Source organism: Nesoenas mayeri (genome assembly GCF_963082525.1).
Source record: "Nesoenas mayeri genome assembly, chromosome: 15".
Classification (NCBI taxonomy): domain Eukaryota; kingdom Metazoa; phylum Chordata; class Aves; order Columbiformes; family Columbidae; genus Nesoenas; species Nesoenas mayeri.
This window is the reverse complement of record NC_137559.1, coordinates 2,807,165-2,830,308: the sequence shown is the minus strand read 5'-3', so window position 1 is coordinate 2,830,308 and position 23,144 is coordinate 2,807,165. Positions and strand designations below refer to the sequence as shown.

At 49.0% G+C, this 23,144-nt stretch overlaps 1 protein-coding gene across 1 annotated transcript; it reads right to left on the bottom strand.

Annotated features, from left to right (window-relative positions):
- Positions 1 to 111: 111 nt before the first annotated feature.
- On the bottom strand, positions 112 to 8,275 carry AMZ1 (archaelysin family metallopeptidase 1; the record flags this gene model as incomplete). The annotated part of the gene is made up of 6 exons (XM_080354156.1): positions 112 to 681; positions 4,252 to 4,428; positions 5,690 to 5,853; positions 6,196 to 6,324; positions 7,173 to 7,340; positions 7,972 to 8,275. The coding sequence occupies 6 exons, from the start codon at positions 8,273 to 8,275 to the stop codon at positions 112 to 114; spliced, it is 1,512 nt and encodes a 503-aa protein (XP_080210282.1).
- Between the last annotated feature and the right edge of the window lie 14,869 nt (positions 8,276 to 23,144).

The following is a 23,144-nucleotide window of genomic DNA, read 5'->3' as shown; positions in this document are numbered from 1 at the left end:
GCTGCTGTTTCTCTTGGATAGAACAGCTTGCGGTGAGAAAGGTCAGAAGCAGGGCAGTAACGTAACCGATGCTGTGGGAGCAAAGCTGGCGCGACCCAAGGCAGACCCGGCCTAGTTTTCCTCCCATCGCCAACGATGAGGGGATGATTCTCCTTTGGACAGTTTTCTGGAACTCAGTTTCCTCCGCAAGGAGGAAAATTTGTCTCCGATAACTTTCCGTAGCCCGGTGTTGTCCCTAGCAAAGGGTAGGTCCTTCTTCATAGCGGGCAGCTGTCCTGTAAACATCTCCCACTTAGCCAGGGCATCCACGGTCTTGTCTACTTGAGCCAGTTCCTCCTCGGAGACGTTCCTCTCCAGGGCAGCGATGCACGTCTCCAGCCACAGCTCATAATCCTTGATGGTATCCGCGGACTTGGTGGGCCCGGCGAGCGGGGGCTGGTTGTGCAGCTCGGCCAGCGAACACGAGCGCTCGTCCTGCTCCAGCTCCTGGCCGATGGACAGGGCCTGGCTGCACGTGTCCGGCGTCAGCGGCTCCGACAAGGAGGTCACGGCCTCCGAGTCGTTCTCGCAGCACATCCCGGAGTCCGAGCTGAACGGGAGGACGTCCTCCGAGGCGGACAGGTCTGCCGACTCCTGCCTTGGCCACGTGGACAACACAGTCTGCGTCCAAGCGTAGAGCTTCTGTGGTGAGAGGGGGAAAAGCTTTGTGTTAGAGAATGAGATAAAGCAGGTACGTGTTTCCCAATGTTTGTCAGGCAAACCTATTCATCTTGAGTGGCTCAGCTTCGGGTGTCGTGGTCCTCTCTGCCAGAGCTGTGGTTACCCTACAAAACTGGGGCTTTCTCTTGCCCCATTTTCTTGACGTCAGCATCTGTGGCAGAGCTGCCCCAGCCCAATGTGGACTGTTTCTGCCTTATTATTGAAGACAGTAGGAGAAAAATGGCACAAATTCACTCCTCGCTGTGTGAATACGATCTCCGCGAGAGCCAAACCAGTGCTTCTCTAGAGGAAGCTGTGTCGGTATAAAAGTTCTGAGACGGTGGTGAAGAATCTTGTTTCGTGGTGTCGTTAACTCCTGTGGTAACGTGCATTTTACTCCTAAGAATAGCTCTTCCCCTCTCGAGCTGAAATGCACAAGTGGGAAGGCCAGGCTCAAGGAAAGAATTAATGAAAGGAAAATGTCTGAGACCATTTCCTTTTTAAATATTAAAAGCTACAATGGGGCACATAATGAGTTGCTTCTGGCACATTTATTCCTTATGCTTTGGGAATGAATCGCAGTAGTCCAGCTGTTGCTAGATAAAAGGTGATCTCCTTGTCTGCCTTGTTGGCCCGTGTGTGGTTTTTGTATATTTTTCAGCTTTTTCACACCTTTGTGGCCTCTCCCCTCACCTTTGCAGCTCCCGGGTGATCCCTTTGCAAATCCCCGCTATTTCTTTGGGAAAAACAGAGGCGATGGAGTATTAACCTGTGTTAATACTGTGCTGGGTCCGTATGTGCTCAGCTCAGGGTGAGCTGTGCTGGTTGAGAAGCAGGGAGGAGATTTCCAGCCCTGCAGAGCCCCCTTCTCCCCCTTCCCTCCTCTATTGCTCTCTCTTCAGGCAAGTGACAGAAAGGATAAAGAGCTCAAATTGAGTGGGTGGGAGAAATCAGCCCTGTTTCCCATTTCAGTCTGCGCATGAAGCCTCGGGGAAGAATTTAATACAAGAATAAAATGGGCTCTTTCAGCTAAGTTAATGCACCCTGCCCCCTCCCTCTGGGGCAAGAGAAAATGTAAAGGCACAACTTTTCTCCTGCCTCATCCCACCTCCGATAGCCTTTCCCTCCCTCTGGGTTTAAAAAACAAAGGCGGCATCAGAAGCTGCTATAGGAGCCAGAGTAAGAAAGGGGACAGCAAAGCTGCCAAAGCCTTTCAAATGAAAGGTGCAACCATGATTCTATAATGTCTCTTAAAATTCCCAAGAGTAGTGAACCTGGGAAGGAATCCCAACAGTCACCATGATTCCCAAGAGGAAAAGCTGCTGACGTAAGGGTGTTCAAAGAGTGTATCTGGATTATTTAAGGCTAAAGGAGGGGATGATTGACTTGAGATTCCTACCAAAACCCCAAAATCTTTCCTGTCTCTCACCCTCTGGGTGGTTTATTGATTCAAGTTTGAGGAAGGGTTTGTAGGGCTGCAGCCCCTTGTTGTGTTCTTATCTTTAACTAGGAAGGGACAACCTCTTCCCAGGTCTAGCTCACCTGCGGGCAGGAGCGTTTGATATGGATGCTCAGCCCAAGGAAGCCACTAAGAATGAAACCTGTTGGCTGGCACCTCCAGGGGCTCCAGGTTTGATGCTGGTGGCCATGCAGCACCCCCGTGCCCCAGAGCAGGTATTAACATTGACACCACGGTGAGGGTGTACTAACCCAACCTCCGAGAGCAGCTTGAGAGCTGTTTCATTCTGCAGCGTGACCATTGCAAACTAACCTCAGCGCTACGTGCGGAACAGCCCGGGGCGCTGCAGCGGCAGCAGGTGGAAGCTTTGGTTGTGGCAGGGAAACACCATGACAATTGATTTGCTTTCGGTTTTTAAGTTGAGTCACACTAAAGTAAGTAGCTGTGATGGAAAAAATGGAGCGTGTTTCTGAGCGCGGCCCAGATGAGTCAATGGAGGGGCTCTTCCTCCTGCACAAGGACTGGTTTCCTGCCCCACTTGCTCTTCTGCCCGTAACCGTGTCTCAGTCACAGACCTCAGCATTACCTGCTCCTGCGGGAGCAGCTTTGTGTCTGGCATTTCCTGTGTTTATTATGAGCGTCTGGGGCTGTGATGGGGCAGGTGGGGATGCGTGTGAGTTTTCCGAAGGGAAATGTGACTGCAGACTTGCACTTGGCCAGCCACGGCCTCTCAAAACGCGCTTAGCAAGTCGTTTTGCTTTCTGATCTGATATTCTCTCCAAATGCTTTGCGCTCTCTTCTGTCAGTTTCCTTAACTATTTAATTCATGTCTGGCATTTGTATCTCCTCTCTCCATGCTATAGCGAAGCCTCTTGCACAGATTATCACACCTCTCTTATGTTGTACTAGATCTAGCTGAGCTTTTCCCTGTCAAGGAAGCAGATGTGACATTTGGCAAGTGTAGCTTTTCTTTGGGTCTGTGTTTGCTGCCGCCAGGGATGCTGAGACAACTGCCATATTTACTGCAGGTGTAAAGGAAAAAAAGGTTTCTAGAAAAGCTTAATGTGGATGGCAATTGTCTTCTAGAAAGCTGAATGCTGACGGGTCAAGTGCTGAATAAACCAGAGTTTATTCCTCTGGGCAATTTAGGAACCTCTCACACTAAAGTAGGGACTAGTGATGGGTCCAACACAACCGCAGACACAGACAAGCAGCAAAACCGTATGAGAGTGATTTTCCCCCACGTGCTTTGCTGTGCATCCGTGTGTCCCATTCCAAGCTGAATGAAACTAGAGGCGTCCCCGTTCTCATTCTGCATGTGTCTTGCTACAAATACAACCCACAGATTTTTAAATAGGCAGCTGTGGAAAATCCTATCTCTGAACGCAATGTGTGTTAAACAGGAATTATAACCAGGGAGAAGACAGGGTGCTGAGTGAAAATGGTGAAATTATTTATATCCCACCAGCCTTTTAGCTACTGAATCCTGCTTTTTAGACAGCAGAGGTAGAAAACCCTTTCTAGACCTAAGGGTGTCTCAGCACTATTCCCGATGTCTAAATGTGATGTTAGCAGTTCTATGGGTGGGAGAGAAGAGGCAAAAGATGAGTCTGGGACCTTCCACTTATTAGGGAGTAATAATCTGGGATTCTTTCACATATCTTTAAACAGAGGAACTGCAGCAAAGTACCTGCCTAATATTTTCCCCCTGTTACCAGCAGCCCCGGAGAGGCAGAAAACCACGGTGGCACATAGTAAAGGGATAGATGTGGGAATCGCTGCACTCTCACTGCTGCTGGGACTTGAATTCTGCCTGCGCTCCCCACCTCAATTTTGGGGGTAGCCAAATGCAGTTGGACTGGACTGTGCCTTGTTGTGAACATCCAAAAGCCCCAGAGCTTGTGCAAAGCGCTACACCATCACAGACCGTGTGTACAGCCCCAGCCTTATTTAAGTGTAAATATTCTCTCGTAGCACTTTGCACCGAGACCGTCTGCATTTAACACGCTGCTATGGCACGTTTAGCTCCGTGGGTTGTGAGGAGCCGCTCTCCTGCCCGCTCTGTCCCCTTTGCGGGCGGGTCTGTCTCTCACCCGGTAGCGTTCCACGAGTTTGAAGCCCACGACGTGCTGCAGCTTCCGCAGGCAGATGGGACACGGCTCCAGGGGCCGCAGGAGCGCTTCGTCCAGGCTCAGCGCGCCCTGCATGATGCACTGCAGCCAGCGGCAGGTCCCCAGCCCCATCAGGTGGCAGATCTCGTGGCAGGTCACCTTGCAGGAAAGCAAATATCACAGAAGCACACGGTCACTCCTGCTTCTGCTGCCCCTTCCTCCTCTGCTGTTCCATTCTCGCCGACAGTTTAACCAGCTCATAACCTCCTGCCTGGGCTTTTCTGAGATGGGAATGTGGCTCCCTTCTTCCCAGGTACCCCAACATCCATGTGTGGGTGGTGGACATGGGGACACCCTGCAGAGAGCACGTTCAGAGCCAGAGGGCAGTGCTGCTGTCACTCTCTTCCCCAAGGACAGCTTTATGTGTTAAGGAGAAAACCAGTCCCCCAGGGATCTGAAAAGAGCAGCACACTCCATGCGAGAAATCTCTAAGAAGCTATTGGCAATACCAGATCTGGGTCCTTCCGCTGCAGACGCTCTAAACATTTGTGTCAAAGCAAAAAATTAAGCCAGAGTCAGCTGGACCAGCCTTGGGAACCTGCAGCCACAGAGGGGCTGAGGATGGAGGATTTCTCCTCCTCCTCCCATGGCTACCTAACATAATTTGAAATTACTACAGGAAGAGACCTCAAACTAGACAATCCTGAGCAAATACCAGGGTGGGCAGACAGAAATGGCTCCGCGTGGGCCCGCTTTGGGAGGAATGCTACAAGCGGAGCTGGGATGAGGGGAGATGGTGGGATGAGGGATGACAGCACTAGTGAATCAGTTGTGTTGGACGTGGATGGGGTTTAAGGGCATCTGCATATAAATATGTGTGAAAACGCTTCTGAGGTACTTCTTTCATCCATCCATGTGAGTGGGTCTGGCAAGCGGTTCTCTCCCCTTATGGATACCAATGTCTGAGGAATACACAGTCACGCCTTCCCAGCTGCACTTTCGTTAACACCCAGCTTCACTGGCTATTCTGATTAATCTCTCAATACTACATCAGCTAATAGATCGTACAGCCCATGATTTACCTGACAAGCAAAACACTGGGATGTCCCAAGCGTGAAGCTGGGAGCTGGGCATGACTTTTGTCTCAGTGTTGCTGCGTGACGTAAGACAAATCTGTATTATCGCTATACGGCTGGTACTATAGTTTGCTCCAGTAGTAAGGGGAGAAAAATGTGTGTATGTGGTGTACCAAAACATAAGCTCTTTAGGACTGTGTGTGTGTGGACTTAGCTGATTGCCTGTGTCTTCTGGGAGCACAGATTGCCTGTATCACTGGGCTGACAGATGGATTCTGTCCAGCCCTGGAATATTTAACCCTCCGGGGCAAGAAATACGGGGTGCAGGAGGTCACTCATCCTACCTTACAGCACTGGACCATTTCTTGGGCGCTGAACGGCAATGTCCGGTCTCTGCTTTCTTTGCTGACTTCGCATAACGGCTCCTTCTGCGTGACTGGATTCAAGCTGCTGCAGCCAGCCTGGGGGAAATCCCCGGAAAATCTGGCAAAGCTGCAGACTCCCACTTCTGTAAAGAGAAGCGCATACAAGTTAAGCATCCGCTCTCTTATGACCGTCTCTCAGCTTAGGCAGCATGAAAAGAGAGCTGCTGTAGCACAGTTCAGTTCAGAACACAGGGTGTGATGAGATGCACTTCCCAAAAGGTTTGTAGCACCTCAGTTACCATTGTCTGGATCAGGAGCCCTGACTCCCCTAACTTTAAATTGAGAAAACCTAGTTCCTCTTATCAGGGAATGAATAAAATGTTAAGGATGAGATGTGGCTATTCCAGTCTCCTAGGGAAGTCTTTTTGGTGCAGTGCTGTCTTATTCGCACGCTGCGCTAGGAGATCATGGGACACCAATCCCACCTTGTCCTGGCAGGAATTTGCTGAATGTGAAGCTCCAGGTCTCACATGGGTACAGGTCCAGCAGAGTGAGCCCAAGGACACACAGGGCATCCATGGGCTTGTTGTTCTTCAGGAAATTCAGGATCCCATCTGGACAAATACAAGGGAGATGTTCGTTAAAATGGAGCATCCCTGGAAGGCATGCAAGAGACAGAATTTCTGCTGCTCATGCGTAGGAGGATATAACCCAAGGCACAGACAGGCAGAGCTGCCGGATTCAGCCCCGCGGGTGGAGAACCATCCCCTCAAACTGGAGTATGAGCAGAGCTGACTTTTGAAGTTGTGCTGAGCACAGAGTTAAAACGAAGCAAAGGGAAGAGCTGCAGGTAAATTCAGTACTAACCCATGGAAATAAGCACCTGGAAGCAGAAGACTTTCCCTACAGGTATTTCAGACCTGAGCTGGAGCAGCCACGTCGCTGCAGCGCTGGGTCCGTGCTGAGCACGTGCTGCCCGCGGTACCTGCAAACAGCTTGTTCCAGAGGGATGTTTGTGCAGGGCGAGCCTGGCAGGTGACAAACCCATTTCCCTGTGGAGCTGTGTGACACTTGAACCCAAATTTCCTATTATGAAAGGCCACACCCGCACCACCCAGGCCACTGATTTACTTTGGCTCTGGACAAGAGATGGGACCAAACCTACAGTGCCTTCCCGCAGAGCCGGTCCCATCACTTTGCAGAGCTGGACTTAAACGTAATAGCACCAAAAAAATACAAACAGCAGAGGAAAATATGATGAAAGTTGCTTTGTTTTTCACTCCTGTTTCCAGCCCCAAAGTTCTGGGTTTTCCATGGGAACAGGATTTCTCTCTTTTCACTCCCTTCCTCGTCCCCTCCCTGCTCAGGCAATGAAGGGCTATTTCAGGCGTTTCCCAGGGGAGGGCTCGTGCTCATGTCCCATAGTGATGTCTCTACAGGGTCCCTGCTCCCAGGTCCTCACCTGCGTGAAGCTGCACCCTGTCCGAGTCCCGGCTGTGGCGGTAGCAGCAGTGAATGGAGGAGATGGGGATGGAGGGAAGGCACTTCACACGGAGACCCAGGAAGAAGGACTCGACACAGCTCTGGAGGGAATCCAGCAGTGAGAGCCCGGCAGGCCCTTCAGTTAAGTCTAAGAAGAAAAGCTCTATTATCAGTTCCTTAAAGCCAGGATGAACCACAGGGTCTGAAGGGGTTTTGTGGGGCTGGCCGCAGTGGCTGGGGAAGAGGAAGGCTGATTCATTCTCAAGTTAATTGCTTACTCTGGGATGTGGCAGACATCTCTAGATGGTTATACAGATACGGAGGAGAAGAGGGGGCTCTTTCTGAGAGGTGGCTCGAGGAATTGGCACACTCTCTCATCAGCAGAAGAGATGTGCTAGGAAGGTTGTCTCCTATTCAAGTTGTGCAGAAAGATTAATGTGGGAACGGGTGGCTGCTTTTAATGGACCGTGAGGGGTGGAGTTCCAGAGATGCTGTTTTATCCAGCATTGTTTTACATATAGATACATATGTATGCATACATATATTCTTAGCAAGTCTCACCCAGGGGCAAACATGGCATTTACAGGGGAGATCTGCTGATGGTTGTCATCATGGCTGGTGGCTCCAGACTGTCAGAGCCTTCAGTATTACAGGCTCATTTTTGCTACAGCAATTGCATTTTGCAGGTTAGTCCTTAGAAGAAGATAGTAGTAGTGTTCAGCACCACCCATCTCCCTCCCGTATCTTTCCAGGTGGCTCAGTGAAGATGCCCACATTACCTATAGGTTGCAGGTAAATGTGCTTTCGATAGAAGTTCTGCTTCCTCCTCAGCATGGCGTGATAGAACGTCTCAAAGTCCTCGGGGGCATCGGGGTGGCTGAGGAGCCAGTCGAAAGCCGTCCGGATGAGCAGCGTGCAGAAGAGCGTTCGCTGGGGGTTGTAGGCTTCGGAGAGGAACAGCTTCTCTGCCCTGGAGAAAGCCTTGGCATAGAGCTCCTGCAGGGCTGGGTTGGTGGAGATCAGCGCGTCCTTCAGAGCTCGCGGCCCGAAGCTGAATTCCTGAGCGTGTTTGCACTGCAGCATCGCGGAGAACCCCAGCGGCCGTGGCACTGCCTGCGGGAGGGGACACGACCATCAGCATCGCCAGGGACCGGGAAACCTTCTCACGCTTTGCTCTCAGAGCAGTTTGCCCCAAGATCCCTGCTCTAAGGTTTGACTGGGAGCTTATAAACGCTGTGGTTAGCACTGGCCAGGCCTCCTATGCATGTATGTGAGAGCAGCTGCTATAGGGTGCTCCACATCTGAGCGTATGTCAGTGGTTCATGGACAATGTACCAGTAGATGGTGCTCAAGAATGCATAGCTCTATTATTGCTACTAGATATCTGGATTAAATCAGTTTGATTTTTTGTTTGTCTGTTTGGGTCTTCCATCCCAAAGTCCCAGTAACACGAGAAACTCCGCTGTGTGTTGTACAACTGCCTGCCCTGGCCCTCACCTGCTGTCAAAGGGTGGTGTTCCTTTTTGCTTGGGCTAAACCCCACTCCTTGAGCCTCTCAACTGCATAGGTCCATGGCAGCACAGAAAAGGTAGATCTTTATTTATCCATCAGAAGCCTAAACTTCTGACTTACCAGACACCTGTTTGCTGTTGACAACCTCCTCTAACAGCTTTAAAACCTCACTTTTAGGTGTTGACCCGCAGCATCCACCGGCTCCCAGTGCTGTTGTCAGGCTACAAGACGTGGGAAGGTTTGCCCAACCTGATCCACAGGCGGGACGTGCCGTGCGAGACCTGTGTTTGCTGCTGCTGCCTCTCTAGCAAGACACATACGGCCCCGTTGCCATCACGCCACTTCATGAATAACTTCGTGTCACACCGTGTTATCATCAAGAATACTGGGAACGATGTAAAGTCATAAACAAAGAGCAAATAAAAGAAATGAAGTCTGAGCATCTCAGAAATATCCTCTCCAGCATCCTTCCTAAGGCCACTGTTTTCCAAAGCTGCAGGAATCGGGCACCTGTTTCCCATTGCAGTTTATGCACCTACGGAGGTTCCAGTAAAGGTCTTGGCAAAAGGGAAGAAAAAGAGGAGACAAAGTACAACCCCTATGGCTACGCTATGTCTGGATTTTTCCAAAGACCTTCATTTTTTGTAAGGAGAATACGCCAAGTAGAGCTAGAGTATTTTGGAGCATTACTCTGGGCAAAGCCACCTGCCGCAGGTAAGTTATCCACCTATATACAACAGAATGAAAAATACACAGGTATATACACACAAAAGCACAGGGCTTCTAGGAAGTAGTATCTTCTATTAGGCAAGTTAATACTAAATTAAAAGAAACCAGGTGTTTTCGGGGGGGATAAGCAAATGTACCAGCTGCTGGCCATCGCCACTACGTAGAAAAAAAAGAGGTATAATATTTTTGGGAGGAAGCAGTTAGGTCTATATTTTAAGTAGGTCTACAGCCTAGCTCTGTCAGGTAAGTGACATTCAAGTGGACCTTGAGGACAGCAAAACACCGAAAAAATTAAATGTTTAAAAAATAATATCAACACGAGCCAAAGTTATGCAGAGAAGGCTCTGGTAGTTTGCACCGTAAGAAAAAGGTGGCAGCCCATTAAAATGAACAAGGAATTTCTTTACATCTAACCCTTGGGAACACATGTGTAGGTATAAGCAGTCCTTAAAAAAGACTCGTTTTGTATGATCTTTGTTGGCGCTAAGGGGATATAGCCTGGGAGAGGGAGTGAGTAAGCAGTGTTCTTTTATTTTTGCAAGCTTTGTATTTCGCTGGCACTAAAGGCCGACGGCGGACAGCACGGTGCGATCTGAAGTGGTATGGGGGCCCTAATGCACTCAAAGTTTAGAAATCAAATCTGCGATGCTTTCTCAGCCACCTCTTCTTATTGCCCAAAAGATGCCCAAATTGCTGCTGCTGGTTTTTATAGGTAGCAACAAGCGTTCGTGTGAGATTGTTCTGTGCTTTGTCACCCAAATATCTGACTTTCTTCCAGATTTGGGAGGACAAAGTGAAAGTCTGACCCCACCAAGGTCATCAGGAGTTTTGTCTTGGGCTAACAAGAACATTTGCCTTTGTCCAGTGCCAATATCTCACTTGTTCTGCCCAGACTTTAAATACGAGCATCATTTTTCCAGTCATATGCAGAACTTACACTTGGACACTATTAGCAATGTTAAAATTGCTGAGGATGTGACCGCTTGTTGCTCCCAGGAACATCAAGGACAGACTTTGTGCTTGGTCCAGGTTGAGAATGATCTGGTCCAAGAAGGTTTTTGAGAAGCAGGAGCCGCTTTCATCAGTGCTTCCTGGCAATAAACGGAGTGCGGCTCTGCAGGAGGAGGAGCTGGTTACCAAATGAATGGATTTTTCTTTTCCTAATGGGAAGCAGCAAAGAGTGGATGTATGCAACAGCAGATACAATGAGTGCACAGTCTTTTAGCGTGTGTTCCCCCAGGCTCTCTCATGGAATATAGTGTGTACCCCAAGCTACGGGATATACATTGTTTCCCAAGGCTTCGTAAAAGGGGACATTCACCCAGCTCCAGACATTCCCAGCTGTGACCATGGGTGTTTTGTGGTGCCCACCATGCCCAAGGATGTCCATAATTATGCTTTAGTGGTTTGAAAGCTCAAGCACAGGAATTCACTCGCAATGCAGAGTCTGGAGCAACGTGTGTCTCCTCCTGGAGACTCTGGTTTTGCTTCCAGCAGAATAGCAGCAACCCATTATGCTCTCCAAATTCAACATAATTGCTTCTCTTTACCAAGCTCTTCTAAAATACTTCATTAGAGAGAATTAAAGCTTCAGAAAAATGTTTATGGACAACTTTAGCAGTTTAAAAAACTGAATGTTTTACAACATTGACTATTGTAGATGTCATTTGTGCTTGGTCTAATATATGAATATAGCGTTTCATTAACTGAAGTAGTGCAAAATGGCGTTGCAATTTTTAGTTCTTGTGTCGAGGGTGCCTCCTGTAACTCCTGGTGCAGTCCTCCAGTAGGGAATGGCACTTTAGCTTGGATATTCTTTTTCCCATCAGTTTTTAAGATGCCAAGGTGGTGATGCAGAAGTGGAAGCACTGATGCATCCAAATGCCCTTCAGGTCTATAGGAAGGAGACATCATATCTTTAAAAAGCAGCTAATTTGGCCTCTTGTTTACTGACAAGCCGGAGGGCTTGACTAGCAAGTCCCAAGGAGGAGAAAGTAGAACAACTCTATTTAAAAAGCAACTTATAGTTGCACTCAAGGAAATGCTTTAAGCAAAATATTAATTTAAAGCTCTGCTACAAGCGGAGACACTCAGCACATCCCCTGGTGTGCCATTCTCTACTGTCAGTAGAGAAAAGCATCCTATTCCCAACCTGAATTTTGTCATTTTACGGCTATTTGTATTTTTTCCAAAACAAGGAGCACATGTATTGGATCATAGGAAGGAGCGATGCCCATGTGTGCAGCACGAAACAAGGAGCCTGTGCCCTCCTGGCACCCAGTGTCCCCCACAGGGCAGAGAAGGAGTCAGCCCATGCTGAGAACCCCGATCCAGTTTATGGAGACCTCCCCTCTTTTCTCCTATTTATTTACTTCATATTATTCATCAGCACACCCACGCAGGGCCCTGGAGACACACATAACCCAAAGGTTTTGGCACGTGGCTCCTTGTCTGCTTTTGGGAACAGCCTTTTCCAACGCTGACATTGTAGGAATCTGGTTGTGGTCCTTCTGCTTGTGGGCCATACATCTGGCTTTTGGTAACATATAGAGATCTCAGATTAGATTTGGGAATATTACACAAATCTTTTTACTACAGAATTTGACAGATTTTTTCACGGTGAGTGTTTTCACAAAAAATGCCCCCAAAATCTAGTGTCAGGACATGACAATCAGTATACTCCTTTCTTACAGTAACCTGCAAACACGCTTTATATGCAATTCAGGTTACTCATAAATTATTCTCTTTGCAAATCAGGCACCTATAAATTATGCTCTGTAATTGAAGATTACCTATGAATTATTCTTTTTGAAAGTCACAGAGATGGCATTTATTCTTTATTATATTGACATTGCTTTCTTGGATGGATATGCCTGGGGCTGAGAGTAACAGTGTAATTCTCAAAAGCCAAGGCAATATCACAGGGTGTGAGTTCGTTCAGGATATTCTGACAAGATAGAAATCGTCTTGTGAGCAGAAAATCTGTGTGTACAGGTCTAGAGAAGAGCACGCAGTACATAATAGATTTGTTTGGTGTTTTATGGAACTTGCCCCTAACATTTTACACATTGCATGTATACGTATTTTTGGTTTTGTTTCTAAGCTGGTTATTCTGAGATTGTGTATTTTATAAATCAGCTTGTAATTTCTAACGCTGACTCCCTCACACATGCTGCAGATGCACAGAAGGAGATTCATTCTGCTTCCTTCCCCTCTCAGCTCTTTTGTAGTATTTAGAGAGAGAGTCACTTAACCGGGCTCTTCAGATGTCAGAGGGACATTAGCAGAGTCTCTTAAAACTGATTAATTGCCTAAATTAGGTGCTGTACTGTAAACAAGCAGTGATAGCGCGGAAAATTCATAGCCAGTCAACATAAATGAAAAGCCCAGAGCAAACATAACAAGCATTAACTAATTATCAACACATGCCCTAGCTGCTTAATAGCTCTTTTCCTGAGATGTGCAGTTGGTGTTTGCTATTGCTGCTCTAGGATCAGCCTGAAAGCCATTTTCTCAGTTTATTTGTTGACAGGTATAGAAAGAGACTTTTCTTGGCTGAGAAGCTGGACTGTCAATGGGTAAAAAAGTCCAGCGTGATGGGACAGAGAGAGGACACCAAAGTGTGAGAGCATTTAACTCTGGTCCAAACACAGTTCTCGCTAGTCCAGCTCCTTCCTCGGGGATCTCCACCCAGCCCCGTGCACAAAGCCGGGCTTTGCGAGCTCAATAAGCTCAGCTGCGGGGGTCAGACCCAATCTGTTTTGCCAGGTTCAGGCCTGAAATGGGGCAACTCCCAGCGCCGGGGGGCTGAATTTCAAGATGCTCAGCACTTATGAGAATTGATCTTCTCTGCTCATGGATACAACAGACTCTGTACCTGATGGTCCCCAAATGTGTACCCACATGAAACTGCAGCATCTTCTGTTCACTTTGCATTAAATGGCAGCAAAACACTGAGTCAGACCTGTGTGTGTTCCAGATCGTAAAGTTAGATAAAACCTTCTGGCCTAATGCCAGATCCCAATTACATTTGTGTGTAATGTCTCTAGAATACATTTGTGACACAGAAACTGATGCTCTGTGTGGTCTTTCTGAAAATGAGTCACTCCTGGTGCTGTGGAAACCTTCAGGGATTCACATGTGCTTTTACTGGGAGGAGAATCTACCTGTCATATCGGATCTGTGATTGATACGTTACTGCTGCAAGGCTCAGTCCTGGAAGTTTATCCTCACATGAATCTTCCTCATTAATTTACTTGGACAAGTCAGATGGACAACTCATATGCAGAAAGGTTTGCAGGATTAAAGACTAGATTTATAAATGTCATTAAATACCTGAGATGGAGACAGATGCTTCCATCTGTCCTTATTGAAGTATTCTTCTTTAAGTGTTCTAAATTTTTGAGAACACCTGCAGATCCGCTTTTGCCTTGGTTTTGTTTTATGATAAAGCCTGCTTTCTTCAATGCACTTTTCTTCATATGAATATGTATTAAGGACATACATTATCTCTAGTTTCAGTCTTCTGTCCTAAGGATTTTATTTGTTTTATTCTCATGCATATTGACACTGATTTTTTGGTGCCTGCTATTTGAGGCTCTCTAAGTGCCTTCTCATGAGCTTCTCAGTGCAACCCTCCAGAAAGTAGGTGGACAGTATATGCCTCTCACCCTGCTCCCCCTCATCACCCATTTATTCATCATTTCCAGTTCTCTGTTCAGTCTAGTCTGGTTAAGTGGTTTGTGATGCCTCTCCCATGCACATGTATGATGAAGAACTGGCTGCGTTCTTCTTCCCGTGCTCTAACATGAAATAACCTCTACAATCCACTGCCTGTTTCCTCTGTATCTGCTAACCAAAGACCCAAAAGCACCCAAAAGCAGAGAGCAACACCCATCAGTGCTGTACGACAAACCTAACATTGCGGAGATACCCGAGCTCTAATAATTCACAGCTCCAGACACTTTGCTCTTCATCATACTTGTCTAGACAGACTAAATGGTTTCTGCAAGACAACCCCAGTGTTCGCCAGGAAAGAGGCTGCATTTTCCACACAGATGAACGCTCAAACAGGTATGGCTATGGGTAGATATTCCCTTGAGCACAGGCATTATAAAAGTGGTTCATCATGCAGTATAAATGCACTGTAATGCTGTGCCTCCTCCCAAGAAATCAAGTGCTCTTTAAGTGGTGCCGCCGGGTAGGGGATGTTTATGTGCATTTTACAGCCAAGGAGAAGGAGGGGGCACAATGACAGATCCCAAATCCAAGGTTTCTTAGTGGCCAGCTCTACCCCAGCTGCCAGCCCAGAGGTTTGCTGGGTAAGGGACATGTTCTGGAAACGCTGCAGAAGCAGGTCCCGCTCCTGGGACATCTGATCCCCCGGCCCTGCTGATTTGGCAACGGGGCAGTTGAGGCTGATCCTCGGGATGGGGATCGCACGGGTGGGTTGGTGGGAAAGGACCAAGTCCCCCAGCACCCTGGGACGATGCCCCGAACTCAGCCCCCGGCACCCCAAGCCCCCGGGAGGATGCACCAAGGACGGTCCCGGCACTCCAGGAGAGTGCCCGGAGCTGGACCCCCAGCGCCCCGAGGGATGATGCCCCAGCCCCCGGCGGGGGACGCCCCAAGTAGGACCCCCCATCACCCCGGCGCGGGAGGGGAGATGCCCCAAGCACAGCCCGCTGCATCCCGGCGGAGGGGATGCCCTTAGCACGATCCTCCATCACCGGGGAAGGATGCGCCGAGCGTGGCCACCAGCACCCGGGGAGCGATGCCCATCAACCGGGGACATGCCCCGAAACCTGTGAGACCCACCCCCGCACCCCGGGACCAGCCGGACCCCGCTCCCGCCGCGCCGGGCTGTGCCCTCCCCGCCACGATGGCGACCCCGCGCTCCCCCCGTGCCCACCCGAGCTGCCCGGGAGGGCAGGACTCACCGCCCGCCGGGCCGGGGCTGCAGAGGCCGGGGAGGTGCGGGAGGGCCGGGGCACCCGGCTCGGGGCTGGCGAGGCGGAGCGGAGCCCGGCAGCGGCGGCGGCGGCAGGAGGAGCAGGAGGAGGAGAAGGAAGAGAAAAGGGGGAGCAAAGGGGGAGCTCGGCCCCTCCGCCGAGAGCCCGCGGGATTCGCCGAGCCGCCCGGAGCCGCCTCCCGCCGCTGCGCGGGGCAACCGCCGGGGGCGCCCTCGGGGCGGGGCTGCCGGGGGGGCAGGTCCCGGTGCTGGGGGGCGGGTTTGCAGCACAAGGCGGGGGACAGCGGCACCTCCCCGTGCAGAGTAGGGAGGGGGGAGGTTACTGGGGTGCTCTGGGGGCAGCAGGACGAGCCTGGGACGGGCGTGGGGTGAAGGTGTCCCCGGGTGCCCACAGGCTGGTGGCAGCGGCAGGTCCTTCCTGGCTCGCTGGAGCCTGGGAGAGAGGAGCGAGAGCAAAGTCAGAGCTGATTTTGGGAAGCGCCTTCCCCAAAAAGAGCCTGGGGCTGAGCAACATGACAGCGCTACAAGGACTGAAAGCCCTTTAATCTCTGCTCTTAATAAGAAATGAATGAAAGAGTGGGTGTCTGGAGACCAGAGCAGTAGTTATGTGGTTATGCTGGCAACTGATGCCACCTCCTCCATGGGAACTCTGTTTGCATTTATTTGCCTTGATTTGCCTCGCTCAGTATGTCGCTCCCACATGACCTGGATGCATTTCTGCATCCCAGGGTGCCCTTTAATTTGGGAATATTATCCGTTCTTCTTTAACAGGAAGGTTAATTATGTTAGGGGAGTAGGTCTCCATTCCCATTTCTTCATGGCTTCATTTATTCTGGCTTTCATGTTTTGATTCCTCCAGTGCTTTGATCCCTCATTTCTGCCATCCCTAGATTGAAGGAAAAAGTAATACCCTGGCTAGGACCCAGGCATGTCCCTATGTGACATAAGTTGAATTTAGGGGAAAAATGAAAGAAAAATGTTACAGCTGTAGTGGTCCTGGCTGCCCAAATGCCCCATCTGCACACCAAAGGCCAGCCGAAATGCCCCACCGGAGCCAAGGTGGCCACAGAAGTGGACAAATGACCATGTGCCATCCTGAGGGGTTGGCAAGTGCCAGAGCAAGACCAGCACTGTGTGCTGCAGCCTGCTGGCCCTGCAACTGCATTGCTCTTAAGACACCGACAGCATCACCAGTGAAAAATTGCCCTAATTTGCTGCTATCATAATCAGGCCAAGAAACGAAGCGGCAGCTTCCCCTGGCAGCGACAGCTGCTCGTGAAGCCTCTTTGTGGGAAACCTTCCTGAGATTCAAAGAGCAGGGAGGGTGGGAGGGAGTCCTGAAGCCTTGCAATAGCATCATCTTCCCCTTTGGCTGCTACCCCAAACACAGGACATGCCCTCTGTGCTGTTTTAACTGGTTGCTGCTCGTAATTAGAGTTTATTTGTATTAATTAACTGAAATCACCTATTTGTGAGTTGCTCGTAGTGCACCATCAACGTATTTAGAACAATACAGGCCCCAAAGAGCCAGGTCCTGCTCAAAGGAAGCCATGAGCTGAACCACACGAAAACACTGTCATGGTACAGAGTGCTCTGAGAAACCTATTGCATTTAAACGTAATAATTAATACTTGGCTTAGCTGTCAGGCCGCTGACTGATCAGCACAGGTAACCGGTACTGGTGGTGTTATTGAATGTTTATAAAGATGCATTTATCCTGGGCAGACCCGGGAGGAACCGGGCAGTCTGTGCCCCAGAGAGCTTACAGGGGTGGAGATGGAGAGCAGGAACAGAGCGAATGGTGGGGAAACAGCCACACGTTCACTCTGTGACTTTTTAGGAGGCGAGTGGTTTTATTAAGAGAAGGTTGGTACAATGAGAAAGGGAAAAGAGAGGAGGAGGTGGTCAAAAATCAGAGGAGAAGACAGCCGGGAATTAGAGAGGGCAGACGTGCAGTAAATCGGAGGGATGGAGATTTGAGGCTGGGGAGGGAGTGGAAGAGCGCCGGGATGGTTGTGCTCAGCATTAGCTCAGCTGTGATTAAAGCTGGTCACAGCAGAGATGTGATGCTCACCACAAGTGGCCTTTATCTGCAGTGAGCAGCAGCAATCATTATTCTGCTTCTAAACTCAATTGTTTATGCCGAGTTGCGTTTCCTAGAGAGGGCACGATCCATTGCCTCCACGTAGAAGGATGTAAATACAGAGACACATGCCTTGGGTAGGTAAGTGTAGGAAACTCATGGAGCAGCACATCCTCAGGGGAATACAGAATGAAAAAAAATGCCAAAACCAATGCCTACAACTACAACTTAAGCATCTGTAGTTGCTGAGCTGAAGAAAATTGTATAGGGATACATAAATAGCTGCACAAGGAGAAAAGGCAGGTACCCAAGAGCTGTTAAAGCCAGAGAGAAAAGACATGACCCAAACTCACAGCTGCAAGCTGAAGCCAGACAAATTGAAATGAGAAATCAGGCGTTAATTTTTTAAGAATGAAGTTGATTAGCTGCTGGAACAAATTACTGGGGAAAGTGAAACTCTTTCCATGTGGTAGTGTTTTCCAATCAAGATAAGATGCCTTTCTACAATATGGGCTTCAGCCAAGCACTTGTTCCTGGGTTCAGCAGAGCAACGATGGGATGAAATGTAGTGGCCTCCCATCTATGTGAAGTGGTGACCTCATGGTCCCACCTGGCTTTTAGGAAGTGAATTGAAGACTCTTGGCGCATATTTCTAAATCCCTCCTGGAGAGCTGTGATGGTGCTGCACTGGGTTGTCCCCTTCTGAAAAGCAGCTGGGCAAAGGCAGCCAGGAGATTGCTCAGACCCAGCCTGCCTGGTGGGTTTTTGTGCCCTGTCCTGCCAGCTGAGCTGGGTGTTGGGTGTGTACGTGACTGGTGATGTGAACCTTTGTCAAGTCCCTCTGTGTTACCACCCCTGGTTGCCATGAGGCTACTGGATGCCCAGCTGGAGGTCGGTGACCCCCAGGCAGCATCAGTTGGCTGCCCCAAGTTGATGAAGAGCGAGCTCTGTGGTGGCGGTTGGGACATTTCTGTTTGTGCCACTGACTTGCAGTGTGACTGGGGCAAATAATTTTCTTTCTGGCTTGGGGTTTCTTTTCCAGCCTTGCTTGCACTTCCAGTGTGACCCAGCGGTTCTGCTGGGGCTCTCTCCTGGTGGGATTGCACTCTGAATATCTGTGCAGTTACTTTTCAGAAAGCAAACTGCTTGCTGCAGGTGTGGATTATTCTCTTGTGATTGAGTTCTGGCTATTCAAGAGTCAGAGTGTTAATTCTGTATCTTTCTAATCTTGAGGCAGTTTTGAAGGGGCTGTGCTGCCATCACAAAGTGTAAATACACATAAGCTTGAAGATTGGTTATTGGTATCATTCTAGAGAAAGCAGTGGAGGTTCAGCTCTTGTTCTCTCTGCTGGTCAACCCCAAAGCTCTGACCTACAATAGGGCAGCACTGCAGAACTATCAGCAACTACTTTGCTGTTGGTCTTAATGCAATTGCAGCCACAGCTGGGCAAGGAGCAATCTCACCTTTGGACTGTGCTGCTCACAAGGAGAATTAGGGAATACACACACAAAAATAACCTAGTCTCATGTTGCTGTTTCTACAAAAGAGTGAGATGGCTGTGAAATTTGCTAGCAGGGAGAGGCACAAAAGCCAATATCTGCTACATATTAATGGTGATGGAAAGGAAGAGGAGAAACAGGACTGACTGGTTTGTGATGGAGACTGAGATTTACCTTCCTGGGAGTTACTGGTAGGATGTGGCATGGACGGCCCTTCCCGGGACAGGGTCACTTCCTTTGCAAACTGAAGATCTGGTCGTGTGTCTGATGGTAGACAGAGGGTCTGAAATAGGATTATTAAAGCAGATGTTCAACTTGAACAGGAAGGTCTGAGGGACCTCATCCAACAAGGCCATAGGAGCTTTGTGCTCCCTCACTGAAATTCGTTGGTTTGTCTCTGTATATATGCATCAGAGGGTATGAAAGTGAGATTAAATTTTCCTTATCTCTTCCATTCACCCACGATACCCTTAAAAATACAGTGAATGGTGCAAAGACCCCACTGCTGCCCTGGGTGTTACCCAAGTGGTCCCCACCTGTGTGCCAGGACACGCTCTGAGATGCTGTCTTGCACCCCATCCATCACCCTTCCCAAAACAGCCCCATGGATGACCCTTGTGGAGGTGTGTGAGTGTGGTACTTGGGTTTTCCTGTGATTCCCTTGAGAAATCCAAGCAAAACAGCTTGGACCGGCAGCAGCGAAGGACAGGTTCCCTGAGCAGGAGGTGGTAGAAGAGAAGAAAGCATCAGGCGCCTTCTGGTAGGTGGTGGAGTGATGACATTGGTGTCCCCAAGGCGATGCTCGTCCTTGGTCTGGAAACACACCAGACCAGCAAACTTGTCCCTCTCTGCTGTGTCCTGGCACAGTCCTGGCTCTATTGGCAGCATTAGGGGGGAACATTAATGAGCATTAATTTGTTAAGAAACAAACAAAAAGATCCCAGCTTCTCCTCGATTAGTGGGTGCAATCTGCTGTTACAAGCTGATGCTGGAAGAAAAGAGAGAGAAAAAGAGAACAGCTATAGAGTGAAGATGAAAACACTGGGCAGAAGTTCTGCGGGGGAGGGAAAGGAAACCATTTATTTGCAAATAAGTTGCTAGATCAAACCTCTAATACTGTGGCTTTATTCAGAGTTTAGACTTCTTACCAATGAGAAGAGGCTGTCGCCCCACAGATCTAGGCAATAGCTGGTCCAAGATTTATTTTGTCCCATATATGCAGAGTCATCTTCCCTTTTTACCACTGACACTGTGTCTGAAGTTTCCCTGTAGGAAGTCAGTGTGGAAGCTCCATGATTCATTCCCATGAGGAAATGTGATTTCAGGTCCCCATATGGCTGCAGAGGTAGAGGAGGGAGCAGAGATATGTTTTCACAGCAAGGAGAATGAGCTTCAGTGTATAGATTTGGCCTGGGATGGAATATCTGGGGATGGTACAGAGTGATTCTCAATTTTGTTTTTATTTTCCTATTGAAAATTTTAATGGTTTCTACCTCCTGGCCCTTGACTAAGATTTAGGAACGATGAAGGAAGCTGCTGCCTGAACAATCCACCCCAGGCTGTAAACTCAGTCTGGTACCTGGTCTGCACGTTCTCTGGAGTTCAGCAGAGTCCACTTATTGAGGCCAACAGAAATAGCATCTGCTTCCTTGTTTCAGAGGAGGTGTTAAGTAGGACATAGTTAAATTTGGGATTATTAGTAAAGGAAGAAAGGTAAGGCTGGTTTTGTGTGTGGTTTGGGGGTTTTTTTATGCTTTGGTTTGATAATAGAACTTTCTTTGGGCAGAGAACTGCAAAGAGCTGCCCTTTGCGGAGTGCCAGAGCATGAGGCATTTGTAGCAAGGAAACTGTCTCTGATGCAGTAAATTATTGGGCAGAAGTGAATGTTCAGGAGTGTTTCAAGTTTCTATATGTGCAGCCCTCACTGACACCCAGTCCTGCAGCATTTCAACCCAGGAAGGATCTCACTGATATCAGCAACTGGTAAAGAGCTGGGTCATGTTCTTGGTCTAGCAAAAATCAGGGATCACGGTGTGATAGCTCACGTGGGGGGTTCTGTTTGATGGTGTTTCCATTTTAAGTTTTATCAGAGTTTTCCCTAAGACAGGGACATATAGACATTCAGCTTCACGCAGGCAATAACCTAATTGGAGACAGCACCCTCTGTAGAAACACGTGCTCCATACAGAAGAATGGAAGCAAAGCCCTGTAATGAGCTGTCTGCTTAACTAAAAACCTGCAGGGAGATGAAATATGAGATGGACAAGAGAGATATTTGGAGGTGCTGAGAAAAATAAGCACTTTCCAGTATTTTACTGCAGAGATGATGGGAGAATTTGCCAGGGGCCTGATTTGCTCCTTGCGCTGCCCTTCGCCAGGTGAATCGCACTGTGCAGCCTGATGGACACCACCGCTGACCCAGAAACCTCCAAATGCCGATACAGGTGCGAGCTCTAAACTGAGCTTAGGCATAAACCAGTCACAGGGCTGCCGAGCTTTAAGCCAGACCTAATGTCTGTGTCTCATTGGGCTGATGCACGGCTGTAATAACTTTTCCTTGTGGGTTGACTACAGCCCACTTTGCTCTGGGCTAGGGGGTGATCCGCTTGTGCCCAGTGATGCTATGAAGGTGGCTAAAAGCTAAGGGCTGTCATTGGAAACCAGCTGCGAATTAATAGGGGGTGTGTGATGAATGTGCTTTTTAAATGCATTCATGTCCTGTCACACTAGCTATGGCTCTTGTGTCACATTCGGTGTTCTCAGAACCCTTATTAGCCTCACAGATCCCTTGATTATTGCTTTCTCTTTTATAATTAAGCTATAAAACTCAGCATGGTGCATCTTATGCAGTATTAATTCATGCCTGGCAAATTCTGCCCATGCCCTGAGATAAGGCTAAATGCTGGCAGCTGGATTGTTCTCTGCACAGTTGCTATTCTGATTTTTAATATGATTATAAAAATCACATTCTGCGTGCATACGGGCAACTTGGGGCTTGCCATTGCCACAAGCAGTAGTGACACATGGTCTGAATTCCTTGGGAGCGGGATTTTTCCCCAGCAGTGCTGTGAGATGAGGTTTCCTCCTGCCCCAGGTGCTCTCCAGGTTGGTGCTTTGGTGCTGACACAGCCCAGTGTGCTCTCCACTCCCTGCTCACCCTCCTTGGGACCCGTCCATGAAAAAGTGGGTCTTGCATATGAGTTTTTTCACTCCTTCTTGTCCTGGATTTTCTTCATAAGAGGTTTAAGCCAAATCCTGGGTTTCCTGTGAGGCCGCAGCTCCACTTTCTGTTGGCAGCAGCTGCAATGGCTGTTTGAATGGCTTTTCTCCCAGTTGGTCGCTCCTGCCCCCAGTACGACAGTTCAACAGTTTGTGTGGCCATGTGGTGAGCTGAGTAGGGAACAAAAATATCACAAACCACCTCTGTTTTGCTTTATTTTCCCTCTCCTGGGAATCAGTTGCAGAAGTCACTGTTCTGAATGAACCGGAGCTCAGCGGTACTGGAAGGGAATGACCCAGCATCGGTGTCCCAGCCAGGTGACGGTTTGAAAGCAGGATTAATGAAGTCTTTGCTGGACTGGGTGTTGGGTCACTTGCTGTCTGTGTCGGGTAAGTCCAAGCAGCTCCACAGCTGCATCCTCTGAGGCTGGAGCTGCAGCACAGATTGGGCGGTGATGGGCTCCAGCAGCTCTGCCTACGTGGCTCCGGTCTCTAGATCTGGGGACAAAGTGCTGGGGTGCCAGCTACTGAAGAACAAGTGTGGCAGTGCCCATCATCTACTCTGGACAGGATGGAAACAGCTTGGAAGTCATAGGAGCCAGGGCATGGGATGTCTCTGTGTCCAGCTTCGTGGACTGCAGATGCTGTAATGCAACCTCAGTTCTGCTCAGCGGTGTGCGTGTTATCTACACGCATATGCATGCCGCTCAGGTTATTGATTATTACTAATCAAGCTGTTTCTGTGGAGACCTGAATGCTGATCGTCTCAAAGCTTCTGTTTCAGAAAACAGTGCCAAAACCTACGTGCGAGATGTAAAGCCGTAGCGCAGAAACTCTTTGAGCTCAGACGTTTCCATGGAGATGAGTCTTTGATCTAGTTGTAATACATTAAGGGTGGAGAAGATGCTCCCAAACTAGGGAGACGGCAAGGCTGATCC